Genomic DNA, 25,755 nt, shown 5'->3' on the forward strand with positions numbered 1-25,755 from the left:
GTAAAGAGTTAATATATCAATACTAGCAATTAAGAGGGCTATTCTATCGTGATGGTATATCAGATAGGCCTGAGACCTTATAGAGAGGGTGCCTGCTAAGCTCTGCTCACTTTTGTATCAATTATCATCAAACAACTTGCTCAAGCATATTATTCTGAGCTAATGGGATTTGAATCCAGGTCTCCTGGCTCAAAGGTAGGGATACTACTACTGCAAGACAAGAGGCCTCATGTACGCAGTTAACAGCAATAAATGTTTATAGTTTGCACTTGTCTTTGTCTGGAACTAGTAATTCTCAAGCTTGTAGAAGCTCTTAACATATTCTGATGAAACCACAGCAAAACAGTATTCAAATGAGCTGAAGGAGTATTCCTACACAGCCTAGATTAATTAAACAGTTCACACAATCTATCTCCTCAGCTCAAACTATAAGAACTGCACTCATAGTCTTCAAAGAACTTAAGCTACAATAATGCTTCACTTTAAAAGCCAAGTGGTGAATCACCCATGGGCCTGTATTATTCCAAACTTCGCTGTTTATTTACAAGTATATCCACAACCATATGCTTCGACGCAATAGCTACTTGGCCACCAGTGCTGTACTCTCAATCCGAAATGGGCAGTTCTTGTTCTCATAATTTGGATTTTCTTGACACAATTAAAAATTTTCTTAGAATGACACAATTGCTTTTGTGTTTTTTGCAGTTTGTGGTCATGATAGTCTGTTTTCCTTTCCAGTTCCTTACCAGTCACCAGCATGTGCAGATTTCTCTACTCTTGATGGTGGTCTCAAGGACTGACACTATTTTTGTTGATCTCAACAGTGAGAAAGCTCCATCTCTTACTCAGTGCATTACATTTAGAAATATAATGATTTTCTTCAGGTGTGCACATGGAAACATAATGTCAATTTGTATGTTTTCTGTCCATGTTGGTTTTTGGTGGCCCACATTCATATATACAATGAATTGCCAGAGGAAGTGGTAGGGGCAGATACGTTTGCAACATTTAAAAGACATTTAGATGGCTACATGAATAGTAAAGGTTTAGAGGGCCAAACAGGCAAATGGGGCTAATTTAGTTTGGGAATCCTAGTTGATGTGGATGAATTGGGCCAAAGGGTCTGTTTCCGTGCTGTATGTCCCCGTGACTCTGAATGCAAGCGTGGTAAGTCAGACTTGTAATATCTAACCCAATTACTTCTGTGTTTGATTGATATGAGACCGTTAACTATTGCAGCTACCATAGCTCATAGCTAAACACGAACTAAACGAGTTTTGTTTATTGTAAGAAGTGCCAAAGTCTCCTCCTAAGCATTGCTCTTCACTTTGGAGGGAAACCTGGAAAAGAAGTGGAATATAAATAGAGGTTGGATGTGCAATCTTGATTGAATCATGATACCATTCATATTTGAAGATTGATTATTTGCATCTTTGAGCAGGGAGTTAATTTGATTGTCCATGATATTTCTATGGGTCATAATGACCTCATCTGTAAACCCTTACTGTCACCTTAGCTGAGGGTGGCTAACTCAGCATAAATTTACAACTGAATCCAGGAATTTTTGCTCCATATCGTCCAATCATATGCAATTAAACAACTGAAGAAACTAGATGATTTTGAACTATTTTAATTTTACTTACAGATTTGGATTGCAATGGTAACAATGAATTGAATTATATGGCATAACAATTGGACATCTGAATGAACAAATTGTATTCATGAGTAGTTGGCAAGGAGCTTCACTCACCAGAACACACACTGAGCAATTGTATCTGTGCAACCTACAATTTTCCAGCCATTACGGTTAATTTTACTGGATGGGATGATAGGAGTTAAGTGTGTGCACAAATATTTGGTTTGTATTCCCAGTATTTGTAGCTCTGCACTGGTACAATTGGTAATTTTTGAACTACAGCTTTTAACCAGTCATTTCTGTATGAAGCTGAAGCTATGTATTAATACAATTATCCTTCACATACAGATACATAAACTCTTTCATTCATCATTGCCTACATAAAGTTACTAATCTGTTGGGTTGTCTACAGACAATGTTTTATGAGGCAAATATAAGCAGATTGGATACACTATTTATATGAGGTACTCTTAATCGCACATTGTTTATAATTAGAATTGAGCAACAGGGAGGTCATATTACATGCTCATAGAACTTGGTTTAGACCACACTTGGCATGCTATATACAGTCCTATTTCCTATGTTGCTAAAGGAATATAAAGACACAGGAATGGTACAAGAGTTGTCCAAGAATAATTCAAGAACTAAGAAGCTAAGGCCACCGGGAAAGCCAGAACAGGCTAGGGCTGTTTTTCCCAGGATAAAGAAGATTAGGCTGAAGGTGATTTAATACAACTCTTTAAAATTGTGAAGAGATTATAACAGATGGGACAGTCCAAAACTAGGCATCATAACTATTTGATAGTTACAAATAAATTTGATTGGCGGAGCAGTGGAAACATTTTTTTACCCAGAGAGTAGTTAGAATGTGAAACTTGCTATCATCCAGACAGTTGCATCACATGGCATACCTGCATTAAGAAACATTTCGATAAATGCAGGAGGGAGAAGTGAATGAATATACTGGGGCTTGGATAAGATGAAATATGATAGGAGGAGGCTCATTTGGACCATAAATGCCACATGGACCAAATGGCCAGTTTCTGTGTTATAAACTACAGGCAATTTTTGAAATTTCTGAGGGTTCAGATGTTTTCAGCCTAATGCCAATAGTACAGATGAAAACACTCTAAATAAAAAAAATGCTTGAAAACTGTTTAATACCAATTGAGACACATTGCTTAACCAATAAGTCAACATTCTCTGATGGAATACAAATCTGTGCTGTAAATGAATATCTTGAATATTGTATTTCTGTGCTGTAATAAAAAATTCGACAAGTCTCTGTTAGTGAGGCCTTCGTTTTAGAAGCTTATGAGTTACTAGACTTTGTAGGCTTGCACTCATGACTTGTAACCATTGTTACCATTTAGAGAATGGCAATATTATCTTGTTTCAAAAACATTGCCAGTGTCTGAGACAAGAGAAGTATCTTTGAGCACCAAGGCAAGAGGCACATCTGGTGAAATACACATTGACTATGTAGTCACCGTTGTGAAAATAATCAGTAGTTTGTCCTGCTGGTTACTTCCAAAGTATACTATCTGATGTGCTAAAATTAGCATATATTAACCACAAAATGATCATGAACAAACTTCAAAGTTGCAGAGGAAAGAATAGGTCGATTTTTATGTTAGGGGCCCACATCTGGCAGGAGATAGGCATGGACATTATCCATCAATGTGAAGCCTGATCTGTTTTTTGGTGGATAGCCCAATTATAAATTGAACAGACAAACTGGCTCGCACTAATTGCATTGCTGCTAGACAGCTCGATCTTTGGAGATGCAGAAAATATGAAACAGCAAATGTTCTTTTTACATATTCAGCAGTATTTTAAACAAGAACAGTGGCAGCCTTGGATATTAAATAAAGTAAAAGATTTCAGTGTGAAGAACATTTTAAGAGCCATACAAAGCAGCAAACTGGTGAAATTTGTGGAAACCTTTAAAGTGCAAAACATCTCAAGACATTAAAGTAATGATGAGTTACAGACTTTTTTCAGGGGCTTCCCCTCCTCCAGCTAAAGATTCCTTTTGAATAGCTGTGTAAGTAGTCACTTGACACCTTTTACCATTCATGTTTGTAATGGGGTTGAGAGTACAGAGGTGAATGACAGAAACTTGACATTAGCTTATTCCTTGAAACTATGAAAGTGGAAACATAACATTTTTCTGTCTTTTTTGGAGCAGTTCCCCACATCATTAGGATGGCTCAATATCTGATGGAAATTGGTAAACTGCAATAATTTGTATTCAGCATTCTAAATCTGGCATAGGGTCTTGATTTGCATATTCAAGAAGCACAATGCCAATTTCAGTCAGTCAGCATCAGCAACTAATAGTCGGTCAAGCAACTGCGTTATCCAGTGCCTTGTGATCTACATTGAACATGCCATCTCTGATATACCACTTGCAATCAAGGCATGTATCATGCGCCTACTAATTGGTGTCAAAAATTAAATTTTCTCCTGCTGTTTCCGGCGGTGAGCTAAGAGACATGCCACTACAATACAGTATTTGCACACACCAGAGCAACTGAACACCAAGAAGAGTCAGTGAGCATAAAATGCAACTTTGTCACAAGTTGGTCATTTAGAATAAGGATCGTCCATTATACATTTTCCCCAATTTCACTTTCTGCCCATTTTGTTTTCCCAAAAAGTTGCATTTCACATTTGTTGTCTTTGTTTGTGGGAAGAAATGTATGTAATATAAATGTAACGTTTTATATCAGAACATGAAGATAGCTGTTGTTGACTTTTTACTTTTATCTCAGTCACTGACTTCAGGCAAGGTTTGTGTTTATTTGACCAGAGGAAAAATGTTCCTGAACAACTAAGGTAAATGTACAACTGGAACAGACTGATGGGATATGTTAAGAATCAATAGTCAGTGCAGCAATATAAGGAAATTAATGCAGTCTGATCTGCCACAAAAAGTACTGAATCTTTCAAATTTATTTTGCTTTTTATTCATAAATATTCAGTCCATGCTTGCTGTTAAGGAGAAAATAAAGCTGGGAATTTATCTGTCATTAGCTATACTGCTCTGTAGTTTGGCAAGGATTGAACTTGCTGGTTGTACATTAAGAGGCTAGCTTGACTTTAAAGCTAAGGGAGATAAATCTATTAATGAGATTATGAGCTAATAAAAATAAACTTGTGACATAGACTTTTCATCCGCTGTGAAGAAATTTAAACAATGGATAGGAAGTGCTCTTTCCTGAACTGTTTTCACTTTTCTTCAATCTGTGGGAATGTGTGTGCATTGTTGACACTGGTAACAGGCAAAACACGAGTTGTAAAGATTTTGGCCAGGATTGTTGTGGCATTGTGGGGACTCTGAGGACTTTTTAAATATGGTGGGTGGGACTGAGATCTGGAAGTCATACCCCAATTATGGAAAGACGCCATTTTTCTTAGAAGGGGCAAGTGGACTGGGTGAGATTCATACATGAGCTTGAGCGTGATTCACGCACTGTGGGTAAGATAATTTTCTACAGCAAAAATGTTGTCCGTTTGAACGCAGCACTGAATTCAAATGACTTTATTGAGATCAGATTTTTTTGAAGCAGAATCTTGATTTCAGCTGGCCTCAATGATGAGTTGAAGCAGAACCCATTTCTGCTAGAGTAAGGTCCTTAAACCACTATGTGTGAGTTACAAGTTTTTAGAATAGCCATGAATGCTCTTGAAGGATGGCTATGATTTGTAGAACCATCATGATGTGAACTTATTTAAATCCCTAGCCCTTTAAAAACTAAAAGGGCTGTTTAAGAGGCCTGTCCCTGTCAGTGAGAGGTGAAAACAAATCAAGCTGTGAAGTTATTTGAATCCTCAGCCTTTTCCAAATCAAATATAGGCTGCCTTTGTCAGTTTGAGCTGAACAATAACTGTTCTAGCAATTGTAATAGCTGTTTGTTATTGTCACTGCAAGGGTGCTCAATTTGTCATTAACAATGCTTGGCTGCTTTCAACAACTCAAGTTCGCAGCTTGATTGAGTTCTTAAAAAGGTCATTAAATGATTAGCTGTCTCTGATGTTGGTCATGAATATGTCTTATTTTAATATTGTGACTTGAAGTAATTTAAATGTTTAATATTTCATAAATGTGTCAGGGTTATAATGTATGTTTAAAAGTGTACTTTATTCCATCAGAGGTCATTCATAATGGATCAAAGATAATGGGAACTGCAGATGCTGGAGAATCTGAGATAACAAAGTGTGGAGCTGGATGAACACAGCAGGCCAAGCAGCATCTTAGGAGCACAAAAGCTGACGTTTCGGTTCTAGGCCCAAAACGTCAGCCTTTGTGCTCCTAAGATGCTGCTTGGCCTGTTGTGTTCATCCAGCTCCACACTTTGTTAATTCTTATTCATGATGGATACTGAGTTGGCAGAGAGGATGTAAGAGCAAAGGTAGGTGGGAAGGCAAAAAGTGTCATTAGTTGGCAAGGGAGATAGAAGAGCCAAGGAAGTGGGTGGAAGACAGGAGTTGTCTTGGAGGGTGTGAGGTACCATTAGGGTGGTTGAATGGTTGTACATTGCAATAGATATGAGGGAGCCATTCTAAGTGGGTGTGGTCTCATGTTTGGCATACTGTAGCAATGAAAGGAGCATGAAGAATGAGGTTGTGAGGATTGTTGGCCGGAGAGCCTAATATTTGACAAAACAAATGAGACAACATCCCAGTGAACTGAAACAGGCATTTTAAACTTTGAACTCAGCTGACCCCATGGACATCTCCAATTTGCACTGAGGCAAGGCCCTGAATTCATCACTCACTTGTCCCACACCAAACTGAAGATCCTCCATTTTGGTGTGTTGCTCGCAAAACGGACGCGGAGAACCAGAAACATTCCCTGACTCATGCTACTTGACTTGGGAGAGAAAATCAGTGCTGATACTTTATATTCAGGAATATCAATTACAGTAAACAATGAAAGATTCTGACCATATAAGTAAGATCAAACCTCCTATCATTGACAGGTGAGGCTTGGATGTGGGGAGTATGAGATGAGACAACACTCAAAACCCAAAATGATAACAAATATCCTTATTAGGTTTGGTGGAAAATCTGGTTAAAAATACATTTCACCAATGGACAATACAATACAGCTGTTGGTGGCAAGCATGTTACAAGTTATTATGTGAAATCACCCATTGTGCATCCATTTCCCATTGTCTATACTGTTCAGCAACTGAATGAACGGCTTAGTGCAGTCTGAATCAGTCTTTGCAATGATCCTGATACACTTCTTTCCAAGATGGGAATGTTGTTTCACTGATACCATCATTCTATGCTGCCAAAATGCACCTTAAGATCTAATTGTCCATTGAGGCTTCCTATGGTTCATTCAAGATTGGTTCATTCAATGAGGTTGAATCCTATCTTGACATGTTCCATGTCTGCTACAATGAAACTTCCTTATGGGACCAGCTGCTCTGATTTTCAAAAGCATACAAGCTCTGACATGATCAATTAATGTCAGCCTGGGTTGGTTCAAAACACTTAGTGTACCACTTAACTGAGCTGAATGAGCATTTTTAAACATGTTCAGCAACAAGGACTGGATTTCCAGAATCAGGTGAGGAATCTGACACATAGATGAATTCTGGATTTCAATCCCATGCCAAGCTGCGTGACTTTGGTAATTTTTAAATGGTAAAAGTGTCCTAGTTGGCCAGGAAGCAAACTTAGCACCCACATAGAGGCAATGAGTGCCTCTAGAGGGCAAGAAACACTGCTTGGTGCCAATAGCAAAGGTAGGTGGTAGCCATGTTGGAGACTGTTGCTAACTTGTTGATTAGAGCAGACAGGTCTGGTTAAGGCTATGGAGATAGAAGAAAGTAAAACTCTGACAAGTGGTGAGAACAAAATAAATCTATATCAAGCATTTGGGTGGCACAGTGGCTCAGTGGTTAGCACTGCTGCCTCACAGCACCGGGGACCCAGGTTCAATTCCATCCTCAGGGGACTCTGTGTGGAATTTGCACATTCTCCTTGTGTCTATGTGTGTTTCCTCTGGGTGCTCTGGTTTACTCCCACAGTCCAAAGATGTGCAGGTTAGGGTGGAATGGCCATGCTAAATTTCCCGTAGTGTCCAAGGATGTGTACATTAGGTGGATTAGACATGGGAAATGCATGGTTACAGGGAAAGGGTAGGGGTATGGGTCTGAGTGAGATGTTCTTCAGAGGGGCAGTTTGGACTTGTTGGGCCAAATGGCCTGTTTCCACTCTGGAGTGATTTCATCTTTTATTTAAACTATCGATAGCCTCTGGATTGAATAGCTTTTGCAAAATCTACCCTCAGCTTTCACATAATGTACAATTGGTCAGTCAGGAATTTACTGCTTCTTAGTGTAATTTAGTGGATAAAATGTGATTAATGCTTGGCACATGGGATGATGGTTGTGATTGTTGATTCAGTCGCAGGACCTTGCTACAGGAATTTCTCAGTGCAATGCCCTGCTCTAACTGTTGTTAGCTACTATATTGATAACTTTGTTTGCTGATGACAGCACAATCTTCAATTCCATTTACAATTCTATGGACATCTTTGTGCTGTTCTGTTGCAAAGTCCGAACAACATCCAAACTTGAGATTATGAATGGTATGAGGAAAGTGACAACAATGAGTGACAGGAATTGACGAGAGCTGAAAAGTGAAAGCCTAATCACCTCTACATTGCTAGATCAATGTCCAAGAACATCCTACCTAAACACAAAGGTTTTAAGAATTCAGAAGGCAACCCACCACCACCGTGTCTAGGGCAGCGAGGGGTAGGTAATTATTGCTGACTTTGCCAGAAAAGCTGACATCCCAAACATGAAAAATGAGAACCAAAGTTCAAAAGTTTCAAAGAACAACTGATCCTTTGCCTTCCTGTGGATGGCAACTTTAATCTGTTCTTTTGCGCAAGGTAAGGTACTGACTGGAAGGCTATGAGAACCACCTGTAATAGTATGGAGGGAGTTTGGATTACATCATTATATCATGCAATTTTAAACTGAGGTCTCAGTGAATTTGTTTTCTTGTATGTGACAGGCAACAGGCATACCACAATGAAATCTTAGGTGCCCTCTGCCTAGTTTCCATCACCCTCCTTCACAATGATATCTTGGTACCTACTTAGTTGAGCGTGAGAAACATTTTTTGCATTCCTTTTGTAATGGCCTACTACCATCTGAAATCCCCCCACTCAGACCTAGAAAACACAATAATATCTCTACTTTCTCAGGAGGCTAAGGAAATTCAGAATGACCACAGGATCTTAACAATTTTTATAGGTGCAGCATAGAAAGCATGGAACAAATCCTGTGCTCAGAGCGAGCCCACTCTTCCCTTCACATATTATTCCAATGTTCTTCTGGTTAGCCTCCAAATATCCTAACACATTACTAAGATACATTCACCCATCACTCTGCTGTTCATGATTCCTTCATGGTCTCACAATTCCCTTTTCCCGGAAACCTCTGGGATCTCTGCACTTCTTTGGTTACGGTCTTTTGTGTATCCACATTCTTTTCACTTCTGGAAAGGCATATCTCTGTGTAAGATTGAAGGATATATGCCTAATGAAGGCAGATATAACAATTCAGTATAAAGTGGAACTTGGCCTCACCTGGGCTCGTTTGTATCCCAAAAAAATGGATTTAATTCATGTCTATTAAACATGAACAACTTACAATAATCCTTTGCCTTCATCAAACTTGCTAACTTTGAGGATCAGCTAGGTTTCAGGCAAGGGCATCTCAGCATTGCTGCATCATGTTTGTATCCCTTGGCAAATCCTCATTGACGCCCCACCTCTTTGAAATTTTTATGTACGTCATTTATAACATTTTAATATTAAAACAGCTGACATCCTCAAAATGAGGAAAGTAAAGGTTTGGCAAGATCCCAGCGCACCTTTTAGAGAAATGCAACTTGAAACACTTAAAACTGAACCAGACTTCAAAAGTAATGACTTATGATAGCATTGCATTGAAACTGAGCCCAGAATTTCTTAGGAATTAAAATTAATAGGTAATTCTGCAACGACATTAAATGTGTATGGTAGCACTAACAGATTTCTTTTCGGCCTGCTTTGTACAACCAGTCAAGATGAATTTCAGTCCAATCATCTTTTACTTAGGCAAAATATATCAGATATTTCAAGGTCTTTTAATGTATTTTTGCCAAGTTCACCTTTGGTAGATTATCATTATTTTCCAGCTGAGTGAGCTGAACCATCTCACACTGTCAGGGGAAAGTGGAATCTGAACCGTTCTTTTTTTCTCTTCTTAGTGATCATGATCGTGTTCGACACAACCTGACACTGACATCAATCCCAATTTAGCTTCAACTGCAGCAAGATTAAGGTAGCAGCAAGGTATACACCAGCAACAAGGTATACACCAGCAACTAGCTGACATTAATGCGGTAGCCCACTGAAATTCAAATTTAAAATAGATGCAACTAACAGCTGAATGTGTGCCCATCCTTCAACCTCAGAAAGAACATTCATAGAAAAATCAATGACCACACTGTCTTTTCAAAAGAGCTGAGGCTACTTAATAAACATTTTTGATCTTTTAGTCTTCTTAATAGGGAATGTCTTTTCCCAGATAATTAGTCAGAAATTCAGAAATGCACCTTAGACAATACCTTCCAAACCCATGACCATTTTCATTTAGAAGGACAAGGCCAGCAGAGATACGACAACACCACCACCTGCAAGTACCAAGCCACTCCCAAGCCAGTCACGATCCTGACCATTCCCTGCTTGTTTGGTGTTGCCAAGCATTGTGCGTCTATCTGCACCAAGTAGACTGCAGTGGGTCAAGAAGGCAACTCACCATTACCTTCTCAAGGGCAAGTAGGGATAGTCAATCAGTGGGGTGGAGATGTTCAAGAGTGTCAATTTCCTCGGTGTGATGATCACTAATAATCAGCCCTGGTCCACACATGTCGATGAGATGGTCAAGAAAACACAACAACGTCACCAATTCCTCAGGATGCTAAGGAAATTTGGTATGTCCACAGGAGTCTTACCAATTTTTATAGATGCACCATAGAAAGCATCCTATCTGGGTTCATCACAGCATGGTATGGCAACTGGTCTTCCCAACGCTACAAAAAACTATACAGAGCCATGAACACAACTCAGGGCATCGTGCAAACCAGCCTTCCATCCACTGACTCCATCTATACTTCTCACAGACTTGGGAAATCAACCAACATAATCAAAGACCCCTCCGCCCTGGTTATACACCCTTCCTCCCTCTTCGGTCAGGCAGACGATATAAGACTTCTTCCCCACTGTTATCAGACTTCTGAAATATTAATTCTGATGCCTCACTGTGCACCTTCCCTGCAGCTCTAATACTGTATTCTGCACTCTGTTCTGCTACCCTGATGCACTTTCTATGGTATCATCTCGCTGTATAGTACGCAAAACAACACATTTGAACTGTACCTCAGAACGTGCAACAACAATAAATCAAATTCAAATTCAAATGCTGTCTCTCCCAGTGAGGACTATATCACAAGAATGAAGAAAAAAAGTTTATATATTTATTTAAGTTATAACATATTCACATCAGTTCAGTAAAAGTTCCTTTGCAATGTCTTTGGACGTTTTCAGAGATGTTCAGTTCTTGGTACAATTAGCAGCAGGCTGCTGACCTTCATTCCATTTGTCTATGGCAAAGTGTACTGTACATTCTGAATTGATAATAAGCAAGCAATCTTGTACAAGTCAAGCAACAAGGATAACAAGGCCCAAAACCTGAATTTACAGTTGGAAATCACTCTCTGATGTTAGTTTTAAGTTCGTTCTTTGGGGTGCTACTGTGATGGAGCACAGGCAGAGATAATGGAAATTAAGGCAGAATTTAACTCAGCAGAATTTCAGCTCCATTCATAGAATCCCACCAGATTACGATTGAGAAATAATGGGTGTTTCTTCCGACCCTTGACCTGAAAATATCAAAATTTATTTGAGAATTTGTCCAGTGATGTTCCAAGGCACCCTTATGAATCCTATTGGTGATTTTAACACAAACTTAGCAATATCAGTATCTATTGACAATGAACATTTGTAATGTTCAATGGCCGCACGTGATCTCCACATCAAGTAACTAATTGTAGGCCAATCAGTGTAGCTGTATCTGCTGCAAAAACAGTGTGTGAACTCAATAGATCCAAAACTCACCATTTTACTGATCCATTGAGATTGCCGATGGCCAGAAGGTCACAACCAAATGTGAAAATGATAGAATGGTTAAAAAAAAACACGTTTGCATTCAAGAAGCAAGTTTTGTGGCACCTTACGCAAACTCAGAACATTCCATGTTTTAATAATTGGAGTTTTTCATTAACAAGTACGATCTGTGGTTGTGTATATTTTCTATACATGATATGTAATTTCTTTCTGATTTTTACATCAGGAAAGTTTGCTCCATTTGCTTCTTAGAGTGATATTTTAAGCATGCAGATAAATAATTTGTTCACAATTTTGTTTGAAACACAACTATTCCCACAGAGCATTTGTAAATGCCTGGCATGGAAAATAGCTTTGAGTCATTCCTTCCTTCTTGGGCTGAAATTCTATTACTGCCTTCCAAGGGTTAAAGGCAAACTAACAATGTTTTTTTTAAATCAGCAAAATTGTGCACTTTTACACAGCAACATGTTTAATCATGTTTGTGGATGTGTATGTGATACATGAAATTCAGATACAAGTTATAAAATGCTACAAAATTTTATAATTAATACATTCATCCAAATTGATTATTGGTGCTTAAACCAAAATACACAACCTGAAAAAAGCCTTTTAACGCCTGAAACCAAAGGCAGAAAGAATAAATTGGTAATTTGCAACTGGCAATCAGACACTCAAAACAACTAGCTGTTTGCGTCTTTCACAAAACAGGCACCTCTTAATTGGACAGCTGGCATATTCTGATGGAGCAGTGAATAGAAGTGGTGTGTTTCCCAACCTGCAGCAGCTAAATTTGCCTTTTTGACTCCACATTAAGCTAAACTTTAAAAAATTGTGCCTCTCTTGAAACATGCAATAAGCCTAGAAAAGTGAAGTGGGTCATGCGCAGTCCAGAATTCACTCAGATTCAGCTGAATTTGACAGTAGAATGTGTGGCCTTTGAGCAGTAGTTGAGAAAGAACTGATTCCTACTTCAGACACTTTGGGCACTTTTGGATCTGTATGAGGTGCCTGCAGAAGGAATCCTGGCCTAACCCCGTCTGAAATCCATTCCATCAACACAAAATTAGTGGCAAGGAATTGTGCATATTGCAGGCAGATTGCCCTGCAGAGTTTGAATGAATAATTTAAAAATGACTGTATTAGATAAAGGTCAATAATGTACGTAGTGCATACATAAAGGTCCGTCTCCAAGTTCCCAGAAGAAAAGAGTAAAATTTGTGAATAATGCATTCTGGTTTTGACTTGAATTACGCACCTCAGAGCCAGTGTGTGACAATCACTTAAAACAATTCATCAAAATTTATTGCTTTGTAGAAAATAGTTGGATAAATGTTATCTGAGATTTCATTTCTGAATTTAATATTATTGGTTTTACATGGGCCCAAATTAAATATCAAAATATGTTACAAGGATTGCACGGAATATGGAAACATCTGCAAGAAATCTAACAGCTAGGTACTGTCGGAAAGTTTATTTTATTGCCTCCGTGGGAGAAATAATGCCGTAAAGATAAAACGGTTCCAGAGTACCACTTAAACAATTGGATGATGATCAAAGCTGTGTGAAATTTCATAGTACGTACAGTAACTGTACACAAACATCTCCCATATTTTGTTTCCTGAAAACTTGAGGAAATGACCATGCTCTGATGCATAAGGCTCTCTTCTTGAACTTCATCTAAGTTTTGTGGCCATTCTGGCAGAATTAACTTATTCTGAGGTGTCTCATCTATGTACCTATATGGAAATGTGCTCTCATGTTTCATACCAGTTTGTCTCCTGTGCATTCTACTCCTCCAATAAAACTAAAACTGGAGTTTTAGGTTTCTCTTTGGTTTGTCAACCATACAGAGCTCCTCTCGGGTATGTTCTAAAATGGCTTTAAGGAATCCAGTATACATCTCAGAAGCATAATTTACACAAGAAATATTTTGACATCAGACAGAGGCAGCCACTACAGTTGCCCTGTGGGAATTCCAGGGAATATAGTTGACTGCCTTGTAGTCAATGGGAAGTAGAGAGGTAAGTGGGACACCAATATTTTTGGGACATTGCCATTTATTTTGTCCAGGCAGATGGTCTGAAAACCTCTCTCCTTGTTTTTAGATGTTAGAATAAAGAAGAAGTGAATCTCTAGCCTCTTTGGTTTTCTTGCCTATTTATATTGCCTTGGCCTGAGGATTAGTTAGGTGGGAGAGAAGATGGACAGGTTGTGTCAGGTCAAGGAGGCGGGGCATCTGCCTCTCCCACCTCACTGACCAATCCCCACCACTTCCTTCCTGCACTCACCTATCACCATCCCACCTACCTTCCCCAGCCCCACACCCCGTCTCTGTTTATTTCTGAGCTCCCTTCCCCTTGCCCCATTTCTGAAGAAGGGTCCGGATCTGAAATGTCAACTTTCCTGCTCGTATGATGCTGCCTGGCCTGCTGTGTTCCTCCAGCTCCATACTGTGTTATCTCCTCTTATTTTTCACTCTTCCTTTGGGTGTCAACCTCACAGCAAAACTTAGGTCATATGATTGTAACTAACAATTTGCTTAAATGATTACAGACTTAAAACACATTCCACCTTATGATCCGTTCCTCTGTAATTACTTCAATCAACCTGTTCAGGCGTGTAATGTAACATCTTTAAGGCAGGTGAACCATGTGGCCTAGAGGGAGGGACACTGCCACTGTATGTTTAAAAAGAGAGCCACTTATAAGGAAACATTCAGGTAGAAGTCAAATATGTATCTGATTGCCAGGACTTATTGTTAATGACATACATTCTAGTCCTACGAAACTACCATCTAGAAATGATGGCCGAGTGGTATTAACATTGGACTGTTAATCTAGAAACTCAGACAATATTCTGGGGACCTGGGTTTGAATCTCGCCATGGCAGGTGTTGGAATTTGATTTCAGTAAAAGTCTGGAATTAAGAATCTAATGATGACCAATAATCCATTGCTGATTGTCGGAAAAACCCATCTGGTTCACTGGTGACCTTTAGGGAAGGAAACTGCCTTCCTTATCTTGTCTGGCCTACTTGTGATTCCAGGCTCACAACAAAGTGGTTGATTGTTAAACTGCCTTCTGAGCAATTAAGGATGGGCAACAAATGCTGCCTAGCCAGTGATGTCCTCATCCCATGAATGAATAAAGAATAAAGCATTAGGGTAGTAGATACGTGGGAGCACCACCACCTGCAAGTTCCTCTCTAAGCCACACACCATGCTGACTTGAAATATATCGCCATTCCTTAGCTGTTGCTTGGTCAAAATCATGGAATTTCCTTTTCAACAGCATTATGGGACTGCAATGGTTCAAGAAGGCACCTTTCTCAAGGGTAACTGGGGAGGCCAATAAATGCTGACCCATTCAACAATGCACACATTCCATGACGAATTACAAAAAAAGTGGGAAAATTAAGAATGCTACTTTGAATAAGCTGCAATAAATTGATAATTTATGTGTAAAAATAATAATTAATCTACTTGCTTTTCGATTATTGAAGTTACAGGATTTCATGATGATAGTGATCGTATCGTACCTACCCGATCTCTTTTACTAATCGTTGTGTCCAGGAAGGATCCACCAGAAAATCTGAAATCAATGCAGCCAATTAAATTACCATGCTACTATGACTGTTCATCAGAAGTACCAAATATTAGAAATCCAATTTTGCCTTCAAAAGCAAATTACTTCCAGACTAGTGTTTGGCTCCTCATTATTTGAAGGCATTCAATATTGAAAGTCCTTCTGCTACACTTGACTCCATCTTGAACAAATGCAGCACAGTTCAAACATTACTTTCATGTTGTACTATTTACTCTGGATGGCACCAGCAGTGCAAAATTTTGATTGATATATTCACATCAACTAACATCTGTAACTGATAAAACTTTTGGCTCTCAATTTATTCGAAAAACAGTGGTGCTATTTTTGCTTTGAATCCCACTGTGTCTGTCTGAGTTTCATGCCAGTTTTCCTAAATTTCTGTAAATCCTCAGGGATTATTTAATAAGTGTCTTGTAGTTTGGGATAGTGTTAAACTTGGGGCAGATGAAATCACACAACATTGTGGGAGGGAAGACAAAAAGCTCTGGGAAGTGGGGGTTAAGTATTATTGATACCTCTCCAGGCCAACAAGGAAATCTAAAACTAATATAAAACAACTTACTGTTCTGGCCTAACTTCAGAAAATACCATGAATGCTCAATAGGCAAGACAACATCTACAGTAGAGAAAGAGAAGTTAATCTTTCTGGTGGTTGATCTATCATAGATTCTGGTGAAAGGTCATTAAACTGAGATGTTCACTTGTTAATAAAATGTGAGGCTGGATGAACACAGCAGGCCCAGCGGCATCTCAGGAGCACAAAAGCAGTATCTCTCTCTATGTATGCAGGCTGCCTTGTGCAACATTTACTGAATGTTTGGTTTTATTTTAGCTTTACAATATGTGCAGCAATTTGTCTCTATTCTTGTATTGTTCATTCAATATGTAATTTGATTTCATGCTAAAATTGTCACCTGATTTAATGACATTAGGAAGATCAAGGGCATTTCCTTTGGCAATCCTGCTGCGAAGTCCAGAGTCTTGCCATCAATTCCATTCTATTCCCAGCCCAGCCTCTTGGATGAACCATATTGTTTAAAACATGTGCAGTCTTTTTAATCCCAAGCGAAGTTCCCAACTCCCATCCCCTTCTATTTTCAACTCTACCTATGATCATGTCTGTAATATCATTCACTTCTCCTCATGCTTCAGCCAATCTGTTGCCAAACCTCTTAACACATGTTATCCCTAGATGCCTCTGTTTCTTCTAACTTTGATTGCTTCTGTACTGTTCTGGCTGGCCAATCAGCCTCCACCCACCCCAATAGCTTCAACTCATTCAAAATTCTGTAATCTGCATCCTATCCCCTGAACTATCACTCCAATTTTCACAGACTTACTTTGGCTCTAAGTCCATCAGGATCTTAAGACAAAATTGTCATCAGTGTGTTTATATTCCTCTGTGGTTCACCCTCCCCACCTCCTGCCTTTCCTGCACTCTGACTGTTGTATGTTGGACAGCCCCTCCCTTCATCCCACCCTTGTAGTCTATATCTTCAGATATGTGGGCTGAGTCCAAGCCTTGGAATTCTTTTCCTCAACACTTTCATCTCTCCAATGTGTTCTCCTCTTTAGAAATTTTCCCTAAAATTAATCTCTGACCAGTCTGTTGGCTGGCTCCCCTGAATCTCTTGCTTGTCATCCTCTCCCTAATATTGTTATGATGCTATATTTGTAAATTAAACTTGTTGTATGAGACCAAATCTTTGATATGGAAGAATAAAGTGAATATACCATGAATTTCACTGATGGTATAGTTTATTTTAAAAGGGATTGGTGCAGACATTATATTAAAGCAAAATCAGGCGATATTAAATGGATCAATGTCGTATTCCTCACTTTGAGAGTGTAGCAAAGAATTGTGATAATATACTTGATAGTCTTTCAAGCTTAAGGTCAGTTTGATCTGGAGCTAGGGTTTAGGATTTTAATACCGTAAGTCATATAAAGGTAAAATTAAAACAGACCTTCTCTTTCTTCGGCGTATTCTCAGGAATTAAGGTTTCTTACATCAGGGCTGAGAAGGTTAAGGGTTGACCTACTAAAGATCATTATTAGTTGTAATAAGATAATTAATGCTAGATAGATTGCATTTATTGGTGAGACTCTAAAGCAATAGCACAGACTTAAGACAATTGGGAGAGACGCTAAAGAGGAGTTTAGGAAATTATTGACTGAATGTTCCCACTTTTCAGTGTTTTGAGTGAGATTCAAGGTACCTGGTCTGCTGCGACACATGTTGTCTTTTCTCATCCGAGTTTCCGCGCATTATTTAATTAATTCTGTAACCAGCCTATTTGGCAGCTGTAGTGTGCAATCACATAGCAGGACAGGCATAAGTGTTCACCAGTGCTCAGTCTTAGCGGGGTTCAGGCTACCGACACCACAGTAAAATCCCAGCTGCACATTGCTTCAGATCCTGCAAGACAGGAAACTACCCTTCATATGTCCCACTGACATGGCTCAAAAAGGCAAATTTGCACCTCCATTTAGCCACACTCCATGGACAGCAACCACACAGCACTGAGCTAAAATGGCTGCTGTGATCTTTTGACAAGCTTAGACAACCCATATGGAATATGTGAGAGATAATAGAAACTGCAGATGCTGGAGAATCCGAGATAACGAAGTGTAGAGCTGAATGAACACTGCCGGCCACGCAGCACCTTAGGAGCAGAAAACCTGGTGTTTAGGGCCGAGACCTTTCATAGGAAATGGGGGAGGGGGAGAGGGATCTGAAATAAATAGGGTGAGGGGGGAGGAAGATTGAAGATGGATAGAGGAGAAGATGGGTGGAGAGGAGACAGACAAGTCAAAGAAGCTGGGATGGAGCCAGTAGAGGTGAGTGTAGGTGGGGAGGTAGGGAGGGGATAGGTCAGTCCAGGGAGGATGGCCAGGTCAAGGGGGCAGGATGAGATTAGTAGGTAGGAGATGTGGGTGCGGCTAGAGGTGGGAGGAGGGGATAAGTGAGAGGAAGAACAGGTTAGGGAGGCGGGCACGAGCTGGGCTGGTTTTGGGATGTAGTAGGGGAGGGGAGATTTTGAAGCTTGTGAAGTCCACATTGATACCATTGGGCTGCAGGGTTCCCAAGCAGCATATGAGTTGCTGTTCCTGCAATCTTTGGGTGGCATCATTGGGGCACTGCAGGAGGCCCAGGATGGACATGTCATCTAAGAAACTGCCTCCATCCAAATCACCATTTTAAATAGGAGGCTCTGAAGCTCAGTGAGGGGCCTAGAAATTTGTATCTGTTGTTTTACTTACACCTGCATGATATATTCACATTGTGGAGATGAAAGGCTCACCTGCCAGTTAATACAATGAGCAGCCCCAGGAATATACACACTGACTTTTATTAACAGATGGTTCTAAGCAACTGGGCAGAGTCAAGAAAAGGAAAGATTTGTAAGCCAAAAGTGGAAGGTACTTTGTCTATCTGTCTTCCTCAATCTCAAAAGTCAGTGCCTGGTGAAAAAGCCACTTTGAAAAATGACCATTCACTGACGCCTCAAGATCTGCAAATGTTATTATTACTGAAGAAACGGGGAAACAGCTAGAAACTGAGCACTCATAATATTCTTATAATGAAAGGACTGAAAGAGAATTTGCTGCAATTGACTTTATCTTCCTGCCTGCATTTATTTGCAAGTTTTTTTTAAACCTGTGTTTGTGTGTGCTTTTGATATCACATTTTTATCATTTTCTTTTGGGGCTAGCAATAATAAAATTCATCTTTCTTTCACTCATTGTGATCTTGTTAACTACATTTTAATTGAAATGTGACAGCTGTGTGCTAAAAATAAAACATAAAATTTTGTGACTGACAAAAAAGGGATTAAAAAAAAAGTGCTGGTTATAACTTCCTCACCTGGTTGTAACATTATGCCATGTTAATTGATGTATATGTTTGCATTTGCGCTCGGAAGATATTTGAAGAAAGATAGACCTCAGCCTAATGGAATAAGTAGTATTGAAGTGTAGAATTGACCTTGCATTCTCATCAGAGTGCTGTGTTTAAAAACAGTTTGGCTCAGAGCGAGGGCCCTAAACTTCAGAATTCATCCTTTTTGCTGCTTCTCCTGAATGTGACTGACAGTTGGATCTCCGGCATTTGTGAATGTACCTCAACATTTCAAATGCTCATCAATGTAAATGCTCCATAAATGCAGGAATGAAAGATAGCATAAGTTCAGACAATCAGTGTAGTTCAGTAATCTGCCACTGTTGAGCTTCCTTAGATGAGCGAGAGAATGGCACAAGAATGCAGTATCCAAGCAACAGTGAGGAAGTTTAACTGGCATCATGTTTACATCTGAGCGCTTGATAGTGCATGTAATTTTAATTCCCTTCCTGTGACAAGAAACCAAACACAGACTGGAGATGCTGGTGATCAAGAAATTTAAAACGTTGCCCTTCAGCCCAGCTTCAGATTTAATCTTGACTAATCACAGAATCCCTACAGTGTGGAAGCAGGTCATTCAAATCCCACACTGACCAACTGAAGAGCATCCCACCCAGTCTCACCCCACTATCCTATCCCTGTAACCCTGCATTTACCCATACTTCATGTGCCTGGACTATATGGGGAAATTTAGCACGGCCAATCCACCTAATCTGCACATTGTCGGACTGTGGGAGGAAACCAGAGCATCCAGAGGAAACCCACACAGAGAGTTGGCCAAGGCTGGAATCGAACCCAGCTCCCTAACACTGTGAAATAGTAGTGCTAACCACTGAGTCACAATATTGCCCAAAATTGAATAAAAATATTCTAGTCCAGAAATTTCAGGCATTTTGAGGAAACCCAGAACCAGGCAACTTCTGCTCAACGTCAACTATTACATTTGACTCTTAGGGTCAAGAGCATTTGCTCATTCCTACTGGCTGGCTACCTAGGCTAGCTGGGAGGAAAAGTTACAGAGGTCAGCTGCAAGGTATGGGAATCTGCATTATATTCTAAGATGCTCTCAGCTGTTATAAAATTTTATTGTTTTATTTTATGTCATCTTGTCAAAATAAACCTGCAACTGATTGCTTTTGGAGAACCAAACTTTTAAATTCCCTATATAAAAAAAAATATTTTTTGACATCAGCTGAGGGAATAAATTGGCAAAAGGCACTTTATTGTTCCAGTATAATACACTAGAATTGGCAATGAGATCATTGCTCCGGAATGATTTACACTGTTGAAATTTTAAGTCCCTTTCTTTAGTTCATAGTAAAATGAAGTTAATTTTTCTTTTGCAAAATTATTTCACATTAGCAGTGAAGATTTGTAGCACAGGTACATATGTTACGAACCACAGTTTTTGCTCTCAGAGTTATATCATGCTCTGCTGCAAGTTAGATTGCTCCCCAACAATAACCACAAGTGGTTCAGTTCTTTCAGCATACAGGCGTAGTAATAGGTGAGTATTATTTTAGAACATTTCAGTATGAAGAGCCGTGTATCACCAGATATGGATCCTTCTGATCTCCTTTTTCTTTTTTGTGGGTTTCTTCTGTTTAGCAGTCATGAGTGATTCTGTATTTAAGTCCATCATGAGTGCATTGTGATTTTGTACATGAGCATGAAGATGAAATAATTGGAAGCAATGAATACACAGTGTTGGAAGCTGTTGCTTTTTCCACAAAAGTATTGAGACAAGGGTGCAGGAAATGGCTTAAAAGCATATCTTTTGCATGCCAGTTGACTATTAATTGCTCAATAAAAAAAAGAGAAATAACTGTTTCAAAACTGTAAAATCTACTTGAGTTTTCTGTTTCCTTTCAAGTGCTGTGAACTGTAAAGTATTTTTGCATTGTTCTTGAAGAACTATGTGTGAATGCATGGTTCTGATAGAAGTAGCATTCTGGACCAATTTATTCCATTTCATTTCAAAGTAGACTAACAAACAAGAATAATTATTTTCCATTCAGCAGTGTGGGTTTACAACTTTGGCTTTGGTGTTGATACATGAATTTGGCACTCATAGTTTGGCTTATAGATGGAACATCGTTGTCTTGCTTTCACTATATAAGGGAGATATGTTACTCCTTGAGATGTATCTCATGGCTGCTGAGTGAAAAGTGAGGCCTGAAGCAAAGGCGAAGATAACTTTAATAAAACTCTTCCCCTGTTTGGAACAGTTCAATGTTTAGGACGGATTATAGAAGCTTACCTTACTAGAAAGTTGACGTTTGAGACTTTTTTTCTTGTTGAAACCTCTTACTCCCAAAAGCAATGGTTGATGCTTTTGGGTCGCATAAATTATTTTTAAAAACTTGAATAATATTTATAATATTCATAAATATTGTTCACATTTATAAAGTCATAAATTCATGGCCATTCTTACGATTTATAGAAGGCTATACAGAAACTCATATGCACTAAGTCTGAATAGTGAGTATACTGATACAATGAAATGCCTGAAACAGAAATGGCTGCTGTATTATTAGAAAGCAAATAAGACTTACTAAAAAAAACTCCACCTGCAGGTGAATTGCTTTTCAGTGTCATCAAACCATCATCATCCATTACTTCAGTATTGATCTGAAGTAATGTTAGGTACAAGTGTGAACATTGTCTATACAACCTGGGAGTTTTGTGGCAATGTGAATTCCAAGTTCTCAAAAGTCAAGTGGCATGACACCAGAATTGACTTCAATTTAAAAAGTAATAATGTAGCAATACCGAGTTCTTAGACACAATGGTCTCAGTTTTGAAGTACATCCTTGACAGGCAAGGATGGGTGAGGTATGGGGTCCAATTTCTGCAATTGAACGACCCCTCCCCCCCACCATCAAATTGTACTGGATTGTACTAACTATATTAGCTGTTTTTCTTTCTTCTATGAATGATATAAGTGACAAATACTTTTAATAACTAAAACATGCTGTATACATGCTCAATAAACTGCTGTAATAATATTGTAGGTGATTCAGCTCAAGCTGGCCCTCGGCTATGGCTTCCAATGTGTAAGCTCATGCTCTTGCCTACCCAGGTGTGTTAATTCCTTCTGGGTGCTGAATGGGAACCAAATGCTGGTGTTAAGAATGGCAGAAGCAACACCCTTCCTGAATTTTCCAGGTGGGCACTTCCTGCTCGTGGGCTCCAATACACCAACACACCCTTTCAACCCCAACCCTAATTCCACCTCTATAACAATCAAAGTTGTAGTGTGAAATATTTCAATATTACACAAGAGAGGTCACTCTTATCCCTCTAGAGACTAGGAGAAAAGAAGCAAAAGGATATTAAGAGACGAGCTTGCACTTCTTTGACATTGCTACTGAAATATCTGAGCTGTTACCATGATCTATGACAATCGTTCAGCCAGGGAATAGTATATGCTCTATGGCAAACCAAAAGAATCCGACAACTCAACAGCTTACATATAATGAAATGAAATCAGAAATTGCTGGAAAAGTTCAGCAGGTATGTCAGCATCCGTGGAGAGAAATCAGAGTTGGTGTTTTGTGTCAAATGACCCTTCTTCAGAACTGATGGTAGCTAGGAAAAGGATGGTTATTATATAGAAGATACGGCAGCAGGGAGGAGGGAAGAATTCAATGATGGGTGGAGATAGAGCCCAAAGAGAGAGAAAAGCAGTCGGACAGACAAATGAATGGATAAAGACCAGCCTAGGAGAATTTCTGTCCATAAATGCTGCCAGACCTGCTGAAAATTTCCAGCAATTCCTGCTTTTATTTCAGATTTCCAGAATTGGCAGTTCTTTGATTTTTTTTAGATTACAAATAATTCTCTCTGGGCTTGATATCCACTTCCAGTTGTTACATTATATTGTTCTATAGATTATAATAAGCTTCCTTAAAAAAACTACTGTTGTCTTTTGTTTCTGCAGATGCGATTGAAAGTTGCTGTGCTGCTGGGCAACAATGGGCTGCAAACAATGGCCAGTGCTTTGATATTCCACTGGAAAGTTTGGACTCTGCTACCTGCAGGTAACACACCACCCTACCAACCTCCGGATACAACGCATTATCCTCCGACACTTCCGCCATTTACAATCCGACCCCACCACCCAAGACATTTTTCCATCCCCACCCCTGTCTGCTTTCCGGAGAGACCACTCTCTCCGTGACTCCCTTGTTCGTTCCACACTGCCCTCCAACCCCACCACACCCGGCACCTTCCCCTGCAACCGCAGGAAATGCTACACTTGTCCTCACACCTCCTCCCTCACCCCCATCCCAGGCCCCAAGATGACATTCCACATTAAGCAGAGGTTCACCTGCACATCTGCCAATGTGGTATACTGCATCCACTGTACCCGGTGCGGCTTTCTCTACATTGGGGAAACCAAGCGGAGGCTTGGGGACCGCTTTGCAGAACACCTCCGCTCAGTTCGCAACAAACAACTGCACCTCCCAGTCGCAAACCATTTCCACTCCCCCTCCCATTCTCTTGATGACATGTCCATCATGGGCCTCCTGCACTGCCACAATGATGCCACCCGAAGGTTGCAGGAACAGCAACTCATATTCCGCCTGGGAACCCTGCAGCCATATGGTATCAAAGTGGACTTCGCCAGTTTCAAAATCTCCCCTTCCCCCACTGCATCCCTAAACCAGCCCAGTTCATCCCCTCCCCCCACTGCACCACACAACCAGCCCAGCTCTTCCCCCCCACCCACTGCATCCCAAAACCAGTCCAACCTGTCTCTGCCTCCCTAACCGGTTCTTCCTCTCACCCATCCCTTCCTCCCACCCCAAGCCGCACCCCCAGCTACCTACTAACCTCATCCCACCTCCTTGACCTGTCCGTCTTCCCCGGACTGACCTATCCCCTCCCTACCTCCCCACCTCCACCCTCTCCACCTATCTTCTTTACTCTCCATCTTCGGTCCGCCTCCCCCTCTCTCCCTATTTATTCCAGTTCCCTCCCCCCATCCCCCTCTCTGATGAAGGGTCTAGGCCCGAAACGTCAGTTTTTGTGCTCCTGAGATGCTGCTTGGCCTGCTGTGTTCATCCAGCCTCACATTTTATTATGCAGGTAAGTGGGCTCTGGATTGTACAAATTATGTTAAATAGCTGGTTATTTTTCCCTTCTGTGAACAATATAAATGATAAATCTTTTCATTAACTAAAGCATGCTGTATATGTGTTCAATAACTTATCATGTAACTCCCCTGATAAGCATGTTTTAATTCAAAAATGGTGTGCTGTGTCAGCACATTATTCTTCAGGGGTTTGTGCTTGCACATAGTGCAAATTAAGCAGAAATCCTTAGTCTTCCACTAGAAAAGTTCCAATTCAAAATGAGATATAGAATCTCAGTCTTGTTCCTAACGAGAATGGTCAAAGTGTAGACTTGACCACAGTTCACCACAACTTAGTACAAGTTTGACAATATAGCTTGGAATTTCAGTAAGGAGAATAGCTGGTATTAGACTATGATAGCTTTATAGTTATACTTCTAAACTAGCAACCCAAATGTTGAGCCCAAGTTGTAAAATTGACCAATTGACCAGGTAATTTGGAGTTAGAATCAAAGAAATATGCTTTGAAAGTTTGGGATTGTCTTGGTTCATTAATGTTCTCCAGGGAACAAGATCTGGATCTGACTTGCATTTGACTCTAGTCCCTGACATTTTATCTGTGCTTTAATGACCACTGAAGTGATCTACCTGATTGTAAACAATTGCAACCTCAGACCAGATTAACCCTGCAGAATCCTCTTTAACAGTGCCTGGCTGGTGATTTTCAGATTGAAAGAACGTTACTCACAGAATGATACTTTTCATCAATCATCTCAAGTTTGTCTGTTAACATTCCAATATTTAACCTGGTCTATTGGTAGGATAGAGCCATTGGATCATACTGCCCAGAAACAGACACCTTTGGTTCAACTCATCCACACTGATCAAACATCCCTGTCAGACATTGTACCGGTTGCTGGCATTTGATCCATAACCCTCTAAGCCCTTCCTGTTCATATATCCATCAATACGTCTTTTAAATGTTGTAATTGTACCTGCCTCCACTACTTCATCTGGCAGTGCGTTCCATTTGCACACTACCCTCTGCGTGAAAAGGTTACCTCTCTGATCCTTTTTAAAATTTTCTCCTCTCACCTTAATCTATGCCCCCCAGTTTTCAACAACCCTATCTCCCCCTCCCCACACCTAGCGGTATGCATTAAATTGGGTATGCAACAGGACTCCTTAAAATTAACTTCATATAACATTTCCATGTTGAGCATCACTTAGAAGCCCTGTGAGTAGTCTAGGAATAGAACATGCTCTGGGTAAAGGATTTCAGGTGGTGGGATATGAGAAGTAACCTACTGACCTTATCCTTAT

General features: G+C 39.9%; 1 protein-coding gene across 3 annotated transcripts in view; it reads left to right on the forward strand.

Annotated features, from left to right (window-relative positions):
* fbln2 (fibulin 2) overlaps window positions 1-25,755 on the forward strand; it is a 187,020-nt gene that overhangs the window by 79,027 nt on the left and 82,238 nt on the right. For all 3 annotated transcript variants that reach the window (XM_059649858.1, XM_059649859.1, XM_059649857.1), the window contains one exon: window positions 23,296-23,395. In XM_059649858.1, coding sequence (XP_059505841.1) covers window positions 23,296-23,395 — 100 coding nt within the window. The remainder of the gene's footprint in view (window positions 1-23,295; window positions 23,396-25,755) is intronic.

This window comes from Stegostoma tigrinum, chromosome 11, assembly GCF_030684315.1.
Source record: "Stegostoma tigrinum isolate sSteTig4 chromosome 11, sSteTig4.hap1, whole genome shotgun sequence".
Lineage (NCBI taxonomy): Eukaryota > Metazoa > Chordata > Chondrichthyes > Orectolobiformes > Stegostomatidae > Stegostoma > Stegostoma tigrinum.